General features: G+C 39.0%; 1 protein-coding gene across 2 annotated transcripts in view; it reads right to left on the bottom strand.

Moving 5' to 3' along the window:
* Window positions 1–12344, bottom strand: part of ADGRG4 (adhesion G protein-coupled receptor G4) — a 113095-nt gene that overhangs the window by 10878 nt on the left and 89873 nt on the right. For both annotated transcript variants that reach the window (XM_003272569.4, XM_030806815.1), the window contains 5 exons: window positions 11881–11926; window positions 9966–10069; window positions 7481–7602; window positions 5386–5654; window positions 2178–2256 (listed from right to left, as the gene is read on the bottom strand). In XM_003272569.4, coding sequence (XP_003272617.2) covers window positions 2178–2256; window positions 5386–5654; window positions 7481–7602; window positions 9966–10069; window positions 11881–11926 — 620 coding nt within the window. The remainder of the gene's footprint in view (window positions 1–2177; window positions 2257–5385; window positions 5655–7480; window positions 7603–9965; window positions 10070–11880; window positions 11927–12344) is intronic.

Below are 12344 nucleotides of genomic sequence, written 5' to 3'. Positions count from 1 at the left end.
TTTCCAACACTAAGTCAGAAATCTTAGAGGATGTTTCTGCCCTACATATGCAGAAACCTGTCAGTCCAATTCCCTAGGAAACGGTTCTCTTCGTTAACAGCAGAAAAACGAATGATACATTTTCCCCCAAAGTGGCTCTCCATCGCCGTGCTCCCCACACTGCCCCCGCACGCCCCCCACCCCGCCACCACCTTATATCTAGGCTCTTATTTGCAGGATTAATTCTACTTTACAAGATAAATATCACAGTGAAAGGATGTGAGCAATGAATGGCTTTTCTGAAAGCTATATCAAACAATGGTGAAATTATGAAAGTTAATGAAAATGCTACAAAAAGAGAAGAGCTCTAGGTGTACTGCTTTAAAATATGATGTATTTGGAAGACAAAGGCAACACTGGCTACTGGATTGATTAACGACTCTACAATTTTTATTAAAGAAAAAATATGCAGTGATTCATATGAACAGATATTCCATTTAATAACATTTGCAATTACTGGAGGCATTTTCCCTGATTTTTGAACACAGAGAAGCTTGACTAATTTAAATGTGTGTCAACTTAGCTGAGCTCTCTTTTCTAAAACCAGGAAAATCTCTTTTGGTCACATTGTTTATGTTGGCGTGGATACTTTCACATATGTGTGAGTTTGTGTGTGTGTTGCAAACATGTTAAAAAACATTTAATTTTCCTAATAGATTCTGACACCTAGAGTTCCCTGAATATCATCAGCATCCTTAAAGGACGCTATAGAAAACTGTTAAAATGAGATAGTGTTATATGTTTGGGTAGAGAATCACCTCCAAGATATATTGTTAAGTGGAAAGACCAAGGTGCCAAATGGTGTATATCTACCACTTGGGTAACAAAGTATGCAAGAAAATAGCCATACAAATGTGATCATTGGTAACAAATTGGTAATAAGAGTTACCTCAGGAGGGAAACTGGGTAGCTAGGGGTTGGAAGTGGGGCTTACTTTTCATCCTCTACCCTGTTGTACGTTTGGATTTTGTTCCATGTGCATGAATTACTTCTTCAAAATATAATTTGAAAAAAAACTATTAGAGCAGTTGGCCTCTTACTAACCAAGTCACATCTGAAAAGTCTCTTTTGGGAAAAAGTGGAGTTGATTTTGTTCTGGTTTTGCTTTTGCTCTTGCTTTTGATGGTTCAAGAAGGGTCACCATTAGGTAGACACTGGGGACCTTTTAAGTCACAAAACAGGCAAAGGGGGAGGATGGAGGGGGAGATGAGAAGGAAGGGAAGAGAAAATGGAAGAGAAAGAAAACATAACAAGGAATTTTAATTAGAAAGCATCTGCTGCAAAGGGCAAAATAATTTTGACTCCCTGGTAACTGTCATCTCAGTATGAAAGATGGGGGAGTCTTGGAGCAGGACCTTCTACATTTAATTCCAGTCCAGTGGGAGAGGAAATCTATAGTGGAAGAGAACTTGAGAGGCAATGATAAAAAGAATGGAACAATCAGAAGTGTAAAATGAGATTGTGCAGCCTAAAGGACTACAGGGCAACCATCTACACACCTACACGCCTGTAAAAGAAGGTTCTGGAGAGGTGGGGTGAAGTGAATTGCTACTCTCGTGTGATTGTGGTTGAGAGAACTAAAGAGATGAGCTTATACATCAAATGGGAGAAAAGGAAAAAAATGGAAAGAAACAAGAGAACAACAAAGCCGAGGCCGTTTACAAAGGAAAGCTGTTCAGCGTTCTTCAGGGAAGACCCTTGTTGTTGAAAGGTAAAAAATGTTTCCCAAATCATCTCAGAATTTTCTTGTAGTGGCCACTCTTTGCAATGACCTGATGTGTGAGCTTTGTAATCATAATACGTGCCAGTTACACAGCATTTGCCATAGAATAGGCAATATGCTGAGCACATTACATACATGATATCATTTTAATTTACACAGGACATTAAGAGAAAACATTATTATCCCCATTTTCCAGAGGAGGAAATTGAACTAAAAGGTAAGGTAACTTGCCCAAGGTCATAGAGGACCCGGGCAACTACCATCACATAAATGTGGCCTATGTTTAGGGCAAAAGGACTTAGGTTGATTTCTTCCTGAAGCCAAGGGTCAAGACCAATCCCAGGCCAAGAACACTTTACCATACCCTGCTGGGCCACAGCCCCACCACCAGAGAAACAGAGATGCTGGTACTTACAATGGAGTTGTTGGGCTCAGAGTTCCATACAGATCTTTTTTCACACTGACTGTGATTGCCACCATGATAGCTGGGATTCCTGCAGCGGGAAAGCAAGTCAAAGGCATTTCATCAGGTAGCAGGGAGGCAACCTAATCAATGACTGTGGGTGATGATACATTAAGACACTGTTTAAATGAGCCACAGATGTGAGGGCATCAAAATACTATTGTTTGCAAAATGTTTGTGAATTCTTCCAAGTTAAACATTTCAAGGAGTTCTCCAATCTGCTAAACTAGACAGCATGCCAATGGCTCCAATACAACGCCCACTAGTTATTAAAAATAGTTCAAGTGCCAGAAAATCAACTTGGCAAAAGAAGTATCTAGTTGATTGGAATGCAAGTTCGCATCAAGCATTTCTTCTTAGATGATGAGCCCCTAATTTTTACTCCCTTTCACATCGCCCCTTCGTTCCCAATAGCTTTTTGTCTAGGTCACCTTAGGAGAAGGGCACAGGCAATCAGCTGCAGCCTTCAGTGCTTTTTTGACAGGGAAACTGTTTCCACACTCGTTACTAGTTTGACATTTTGACTAGATCGACCAGTTAACAACCACTCAATTCAGTCAGACTATAATAAAGCAATCAGTTCAGTCAAAATGGTCAAACGTGAGGAGAGTGTAGACACAGGGTTTAAAAATCCAATTTCTTGTACATTTGCAAAAAAAAAAATGATTTCTTTATCTCTCAGTTGTATTTCCCCTAGACTAAGCGCATACACCTACATACATTTTAGGGGTTTTGTTACATGCTTCCCAAAGCTGTTCCAAAGCCCAGAATGCCAAATATCTTGAAAAATCCTCCACTGTCCCATTCTGTGATAAACAGGATGGTCACTTTAAATCTGTATAGCCCACCCCAAGCACAGCACCTAGAATGCTGCAGATGTTTTTTAAAATAGAAGGCTGGAAGGGAGAGACAGGGGAAGGCCTCATATTTAGGATGGAAGTTGTGCAGCAGTCTTCAAGCTGTGTTTACATATTGAAAATTAAAAAAAAGATCCCTTCTGTTGTTATTTTAAAAATATAAACAAATCTACTGTCTTGGACAGGGATTCATTAAGTTGGTGCAAAAGTAATTGTGGTTTTTGTCATTAAAAGTAATAAACCTTTCCAACAGGTTGCTTTGGCATTCATAAGGCAGAGCTTCAAACATAAACAGATATTAATATCTATTTTCCTTACAGTTGATTGCTTTTGTCGAATATTGAAATGCTCCAAAACTCCCTGTAGTGGGACAGCTCAGCTGTGGCTCCCTGGTGACCTTGCATGTATCCACATAGACCACACAGGTAAAGGCTTATCTGAATTTGGGCGGTGTGCCCTGTGGGCCTCCACAAATTCGAGAAGATGAGAGGCCTGTGAGGAGGTGCTCCGGGACCATCTTCTACTCACCTCCCTATCTCCTCCAGGAGGCTGTCAGGAGACAGCTTCTCATCATCTCCCAGGGTTCTGCAGAGGTGTGGGCCTTTGTACCCTGCCCCCTTAGAATAGGGCTGCAGAATAGGAAACAGCATCACTTCCATTTAAAACTAGCTCCTCAGCCACCAGGAATCCTACAACTCACGTGGCAGTCATCCATTCCCTTTGTTTTGGGGTTGTTCTTTTTAGTGTGGGGACAAGAATGTGAAAGCTGGCACTTTTAGGTACTCTTCCTTTCACAGTTTATGTAAGTAATAAACTGAACGTAAGAGTGGCTTATTGTATCTTTCTTTACTGATTAAGCCAGTCAGACTTCTTAGCTTGTGTGTGTAACTAAAGTTTTCCTGCTTCCAAGTACCAAGCTTTAGCCTTTCCTGCCTCTCCTTGTAACCCAAGAAATGTGTATGAAATTAGAAGATCAAAGAGATAAGAAGTGAGTCCTGGAGGAAGGGTTTAAAAAAGAAGCTGGGAATGAGTGATGATGAGGGAGAAGGAAAGCCAGGATGAAATGATATTTACAGCCCTTTCACAATGGGCCATACGTGGGTTATCTGCTTTTTGGATTATTCATGAAGCCTCTTCCACATTTTTCAATCCTCTAATTGAATCAAGATGAGGGACACAAGGCACTAAGGGGAGTGTATCGACTACTTTTGTCTCTGTGTTTCTGATGGATTCCGAAGTGTACGAAAACAAGCTTTTAGATTATGATCTGTTCAGTATTTGCCTGTCTCTGCTCCCCATATTAGCATAGATAATAGCACTGACTGTGTATCCAGTGAAAGCATGTACTATGTTAATGAACTCATTAAAGGGATGAGTAGCTAATTAGAAGGGTATTGTCTTCACAAAGGCAGTGGAAGATAAAATCTGTGTTCCTATGTACCCATGGTATGCTACTTAATATACATCTCCTACACATCGAACACATTTTCTGAACCCAAAATCTGCCTTGAATACACAAGGGAGAGAGAGGAAAGGAGCCGAGCTGACCATGTTAGTCAGAAATACAGGAAAGCAAGCCAATGAAATGACATTTGTATTCAGACAGATCTATGCTGAGGACCATTCCTGGCTTCTTCCAAGGCCAGCAGTGATCGTCACAGTCATGAGGTGTGATGAGAGTCAGGTTCTGGCTGACCCAGCACTCTTTCACCCATTTCAAGTCTTTTCCCTATTCTTTAAACAATATGGAAAGACCATAGAGGTTACAAGTCCAAACTATGGAGACAAACTTCCTGGCTCAAATCCCAGCTCTCTTGCCTACTAGCTGAGTGAGTTTTGGCAAATTACCTCATCTTTCTGTGCCTCAGTCTCCTCATCTATTAAATGGGAATAATGATGGAATCTATCCCGTGGAGATATTATGAGGACTAAATGTGTATGTAAAGCACTTAGAATAGCATCTGGCACATGTAAGTGCTACCTAAGTGTTAGCTGTTTTATCAGTATTTGTTGTGACTGTAACTTCTGTAAAGGAAGAGATAAAATCTGTTCACTACTGTAGAGCCAGCACTTAGCACAACACACAATAAGTGCTCAATAAATATTTCTGCACCAACTCCTCGCCATAAAGGTTAAAAATTGAATTTATAGAGCAATACAGGCAGAAAAAAAAGATGCATGCCCAAACACCAGCAAAGCGATCCTTAATTTTTGACCTATGATATTAACAGAATCTAACAGAGCTAGAATTAGAAAGACAGGCTTAAGACATAAATATCAAAAACAATGGCAGATATACTTACCCCAACCAACTAGACAAAATTTAAGGATATAATTTGGAATGTATATGTTGAAGACTTTGACTAGAGCCAAATACATGTGGACTGCCTCCAGGCCCATCCAAGTAAAAGAAACAAGCAGGAAGTAATGAAGTGCCACTGCAGCTGTGATACAAACTCCCGCTTTCTGAAATGATGACAACCAAGAATTGATCAGAAATACCAGGTTTAGCATCAGTAGTGCTGTGCACAGGTTGATCAGAATTTTGGCAGGATAATCTTTTCGAAGTTTGCTAAAAGAGAAAGTACAATGTTGTTAGGTAAAGTCTGTTTTTTTTTAATTAAACATTGCCACATCTTATCTACATAATATGTGAAAGAATAAAAGAATTACTCATCTTTGCTTATACTTTGAAGTCCCTCATTCTCTTTCCAGGTAGAGTCAAAGCATAATAAATATAGTGACCTTAACTAACAGAAATAATAATAGCCTCTCTCAACTACGCAGTTGAGAGAGGCTATTATTTTTCTTTTTATCTTTTAGAAAGAAGGAAGGAGTTTCCTGGGTATTGTGAGTCTATCACCACTGCTTTAGCAGGCTGGAGCTACATATTACCAAATAGCAGGATGACTATGGAAACGATTCCAAGTAGAGCTACTTGGATAGTTCTAAAGATCCCGACATAAGGCCTCATGGAATAAGTGATTGCAACTTTACTTTGCAGAAACTCACCCAGTATTTTTCAAAATAAAAAAATATGTATTACCCCCTTTGATTATTTTACACTGTTATTAAATATTCATTGATTTAAATTTTGCTGTTTTCATTTTGTGTGAATTTTTTTCTGAGATCAATAGTAAAGTGCACAAGTGTTAACAATATAACTTGATGGATCTTTACATATGTATATACCTGTGGAACTTCGACACAGATCAAGAGATAGAATATTTTCAACATCCCAGAAGGCTCCTTCATGCTTCTCTCATTCAATATCACCCATCAGAGGTAACCAATACTCTCACTTCTATCCCCATAGATTTCACGTGTGTTTGGAACTTTTAGTAAATGGAACCACACAGTATGTTGTCTTATTTTTCTGGCTTCCTTTGCTCAATTCTATGTCTATGAGATTTAGATATTATGTTGCATTGTATAGAAGTAATTCATTTTTTACTGCTGTGTAGCATTCCATTTTACAAATACATCACAATTTATTCATCCAATCAACTGTTAATGTAAATTGGAGTTGTTTTTAATTTGAAGCTACTGTGACTGAAGCTGCTATAAATATTCTTGTACATATCTTTCAGTGGATACATGTACTCATTTGTCTTGAGTATATATCTAAGAGTGAAATTTCTGGGTCAACAGCGAGATGTATATTTATATTTAACAGGTATTGCCAAAGAATTTTCCAAAGTGTCTGAACCATTTTACATTCCCACTAGAAAATGTATGAGTTCCAGTTGTTCCACATGCTTGTTGACACTTGCTATTGTCATTATTTTTAATTTTAGCCATTCTGGTGGGTGCAGAGAAGTACATAACTGTGGTTGTAATTAGGATTTCTCTGATGAGTAATGATGTAAAGAACTTTGTCATATGCTTATTGGCCATTTGGTAAAGGTTAGGCTTAGGCATGGATATTCTCTTTTGTGAGGTGCCTGTTCAAGTCTTTTGTCCATTTATAAACTTTATTGTCTTTTGCTTTTTGATTTGTGAGAGTTATTAATACATTCTGCATACAAGTCTTTTATCTGATATATGCATTGTGAATATCTTCTCTCTATGTAAGGTTTGCCTTTCACTATCTGAATTGTGTCTTTTGATTAAAGAAGTTCTTAATAAAGTCTACTTTATCAAATTTTCTTTAAGGGTTGGTGTTCTTATATCCTATACAGAAATCTTTTCCTATCTCAACTCCCTTGTTTTACAAAAATCCAATTAAAATATTTTTAGAGGAGCCTTGATATTTTGTTTTTAACTTGTCCACTTCATAATCTAATGGATCTGACTTCTTCCTATTGTGATGTGTTCATGAAATTAACAAAGTTACAATGGTAATAGCATCCATCAAACCAAATTAAATATGCTCAGAGCAAGGCTGTATCAACTTACTGAAAAGCTATGTATGTCACCACTGCAACTCCCAGGAAAATGGAGGAGATTCCACATCCGGTGTATGTTATAAGCGCTAATATCTGTTCATTCACTGTATCCACTGTAGACCTGGATAAATCCTAAAGAACACAATGTGTTGTGTTTTACACATACACCAGAGCAAGTTTATGGCAAAATGCTTCCAGTGTTCACTAACGGGAAGTTCCCAGAATGTATAACATTTCTGCCATAGCTCTTCTAAAACCAGATTATGTGAATGGATATATGATAAGACCAAATATTGTTTGTTGAGTGTGCCTAGTCCAACTGACTGTGTACAGGGCATGGGGAGACATCAATAGCATTGGAAGAACATTTGGTCCTTGGCTTCATCATCATTAACATGTTCTATATTTAAAATATAACCAAGCTGAGAGATGTGAATTTGGGATGCAAAGTGAATAATTATCTGAACTGAGCATCTCAAAACACTACACAGAACAGCAAAAAAAAAAAAAGTCCTTTTCCTTAGACCTTAAATAGCCTTCACAAAATTAACAAGCAAAATGGACCTTAGAGATCACAAAGTTCAGTAATTTATTAATTAAGTACCATTAAAGATCTGAAATGACATGCAAAATTATTTGAATATATGTGTGCACTGGTCTAAGAACAAAGTCCATAGCTTTCATCAGTTGATTAGAGATTCATGACTCATAAAAGGTTAAGAAGCAGTGTTTACTTTGGTAGTTCTCAACCAGGAGTGATTTTACTCCTCTCCCAGGGACATTTGGCAGTATCTGGGGACATTTTTGGTTGTCACAACTGGGGAGGGTGCTACTGGCATCTAGTGGGGAAAGACCAAGGATGCTGCTAAACTTCTCACAATGCACAGAACAACCCCCCACGACAAAGAATTATTTGGGGCCGGGCGGGGTGGCTCACACCTGTAATCTCAGCACCTTGGGAGGCTGAGGTGGACAGATCACGAGGTCAGGAGATAGAGACCATCCTGGCCAAAATGGTGAAACCCCGTTCCTACTTAAAAAATACAAAAGTTATCTGGGTGTGGTGGTGGGCACCTGTAATCCCAGCTACTGGGGAGGCTGAGGCAGGAGTATCACTTGAAACTAGGAGACAGAAGTTGCAGTGACCCAAGATTGCGCCACTGCACTCCAGCCTGGTGACAGAGCAAGACTCCGTCAAAAAAAAAAAAAAAAAAGACAGAACTATTTGGTCAGAATATCTATAGTGCCAAGATTGAGAAACCCTAGTGTACTCCAGTCATTCACATTTCAGAAGAAAATCTAAGATTCAAAAGAGGGAAGCAACCTGACCAAGATCACATAGCTAGTTACAGACAGAGCTGGAACAAGAACCCTGGTCTCTCTCTCTTTTTTTTTTTTTTTTTTTTTTGAGACAGGGTCTCATTCTTTTGCCCAGGCTGGAGTGCAGTGGCCTGACCATGGCCCACTGCAGCCTCAGCCTCCCTGGACTCAGGTGATTCTTCCCACCTCTGCCAGGGAGGCGGAGCTTGCAGTGAGCCAAGATTGAACCACTGCACTCCAGCCTGGGCGACACAGCAAGACTCCGTCTCAAAAAAAAAAAAAAATATATATATATATATATATATGTAAAATAAACAAATATAAAACAGACCCACAGCCCTCAAAAAGCTAACCGTTCTTTGTAGGAACAAGTAACATATGACACATTCAGATAACAGTATGTAATAAAGTTACCTAAGAAATCCAGGAAAGTATTCTGATGTGGGTAGAGAAAAAGGAATACATTTGAGAGTCATTTGGAAGAAAAACTCAGCAAATACTTATGATCCTTCTGAAATTTAAATATTTTAATGACCAGACCCTTTAATCCAGCAATTCTACTTCTGTCAACTTATCCTGCAAAAATACTTACACCAATGTTTGAAGATACATGAGTAAGAATGTGTATTACAGCAATATTCATAATGAGAAAAACAGCAACAGCTATAATGTCCGCCAGTCAGGGATTAGTTAAATTTACTGTGTTAAACCCAAGCAATGGTATACTATAAAGGTATTTTAAAAATTGAAGTATAATAGATACATACACATTTGCCTGAAAGTTGTGCAATATATATTGTTAAATGAAAAAAGCAATTGGTACAAACAGTACGAATAATTTGATACCATGTTTATAAAACAAAAACATACATTCCTATACACACAGGAAAAGAACCTAAATGAATATACATGTTAGCCTGTTAAAGGTGGTGATCACTTGGGAGGGAGGTTACAGGGACCTTTTCTGTACTGTTTGAAATTTGAGAAGCAAGCATTAATTTTATAAGGAGAAAAAATAAATATTTGTCTCAATCTGATCTACTTTGGATGAACAAATTGGAAGGGGGCTTTTTTTTCCAAATGCATACCATTTTTTAATAACAGTTCACACATATATTACTGGTCTAATAAAAATTGTCAAACTTCCATCGAGGAGTGACTAAGAGACAACTCACCATTAAGACTCCAAAATGGGTGAGGTGGTCACACTGACAGATTGTGTAATTTACGTTTGTTTCCTTTACTTTACAGCCTGACGAATTCCATCCACCCAGCCCATCTGTAGGAGACAGAAGGAAATTTCAAAGCAATTTTGTTTTTCTCAGAAATATTTAACTTTTCATTATATTCACTATCCAAACGTGTGTTATAATTAATATTATTTGCTAAGACAGCAAGATTAGGGGTATAATTGAACACTGAAATTAAATTAAGTCTAATAGACTAAATTGACTTTTTGGGGACTTCATAAATGGCATAACTTCTTTGGCTCTCCCTTTTCCTGTTCTTGTACCATACCTCTATAAATTAGGACAGACTCTAACCGTGAACTTTTTTTTAAAGTAGCCAATAAATAGGAAGCAAGCAGATCTAGAATCTTTTTAAGGACATAGATGTATGGAATATAAGCTGGCACTTGAGCTTACTCAGAGGGACTGGAATAGACATCTGAACACCCAGCTGAACCCGCAATTCAAAGGGTCTCAAGTGCTTTCAATCAAAGTCAGATCATGGTCTGGGGCTCTGCAGGGCCAATTAGAGCCTCTGCTCTGCTGGACATCTGGCTAGTTTCTTCTGAGCACACTCAGGGTTTAGAACTAACACTCATACCTCCATAACCTGTAGATCTCAGGTACTAGATCAGATTGAGAGTAGAACTTCCCGAGTGGCACTAGACCAAAGGGGTTATCCCCGGTCAGGCAGCTAAGTCTGGTCAACATTTGTCCATCTGGGGTAATGCCATAGATTCCAGAGGTTCTAGATCCACGGGGCAGAGGTGCAGGGGCAAAGGGTGACCTGGGAGTACCCCAGCAATTTGCGTTAATGAACATAGAGATCAACGTATTGAGTTTGTAGGGGACAAAGCTGGTCACTTTATAGGAGTTTTATCCTGAGAGACTTGGAGGGGATCAGGAAAGGGCAGTGTTATTTTTGTTTGCCAGAAAGAAGTAGTATTCTTATACTCTGGGGAGCTGAATGGGAAGAGAATTTCCATTTTGTCCCAGAATTCCAAGGATAGTGAAAAAGGGAAAGGTTCCAGGCAGAGTTTCCACAGGCAGAAGGACTCCTCACTTAGCCACTCCTGGCGTTCTTAGGGAAATTTATTCTGTGTGGAAATTCTCTGAGATTTGGTGATAACCCTGGATATTTCCAGTGAAGATGGCAATCCTAAGAGCAACCCAGTCAGCTATGACCATTCCCAGTCTTCTACTGTCTGTCTCCAAAGACTCACGCTTATTCAAGCAAGCAGGGTCCTTAGAGACCAACCAAGAAGTTTCATCTCCTCAATGAAAAGATAAAAAGACTGGGGCTCAGAGGGGGTAAATTGTCTACCCAAGGTCACACAGTCAGTCTAAAAGAGGTGAGGGAACAAAAAGGGAAGGAGATCACAGATCTTGCAAAACCCTGTGGGAAAGCACAGATAGAGAACCAGGTATTCCTTCCTCAACTTTCTTCAAACAGCTCAAGGCTACTCTGCGCTGGGCCTTCCAAATTTCTTTCTTCCAACTTTGCTTACCCTCGAGTTATGTAATTTTTCTGATTTCCCAAATAATTATCTTTGGAGCCTAAGATACTTATAATAAGCTCCTATAATCTTCAGGAAACTGCAGGTGAGGAGCAATTAGTTATTGGGCATGATTGGAGCACTGTAGCCCCAGCACAAATTGAGAGATCTTCCCTATCAAAAAGGAAAATTGTCTTAATTCCCATGCCCTAATTTGATATAAAAATCATATCCTGTATCTTGGTCATTCAGAATGCTCTGTAGGGTCTGATAAGACAGTAGTTTCAGCACAACCCCCTCCCATTTAACTGCCAAGTGGGAAAATGGTCCGGGGCAAAGTCAAAGTTGCTAACAAAAATACTTACTATTATTCTCAAAATCCCAAAAGGCACAGTGAACTTGACCATAATTCTGGAAAAAAAGAAATCAGAGGTAAACATCTTGCCTTGTGATATTTACCATATAGTAACATATACACACAAGTGTTTTCTTCTCAATATTTTTTCCCATGGTAGCCATGCACACACTCACATGCACACACACATACACATACACATTTGGGCCATTTGTGAATTGGCTTTTAGACTAACTCCAACTAACTCTGGATTTACAAGTGAGAAAACAGCATGTCACTGGCTGATGATCTGATATGTCCTTTAAAATATCTGGTAGTATTAAAAATTGCCATGCCCTTCTGGTACAAGGCTATGGATAGTCAATGCAGGGCTGATGTGTTCCTTCCGGAGCTTTGGCATTCGGGGCTCACCGCTGAGATCAAGGCTTATGGACAGAAATTTGATCTGCCCCATCATTAGGCCTACAGAACATT

This window comes from Nomascus leucogenys, chromosome X (assembly GCF_006542625.1).
Source record: "Nomascus leucogenys isolate Asia chromosome X, Asia_NLE_v1, whole genome shotgun sequence".
NCBI classification, from domain to species: Eukaryota; Metazoa; Chordata; class Mammalia; order Primates; family Hylobatidae; genus Nomascus; species Nomascus leucogenys.
The sequence above is the reverse complement of the archived record's forward strand: the minus strand, read 5'-3'. Positions and strand labels throughout refer to the sequence as shown.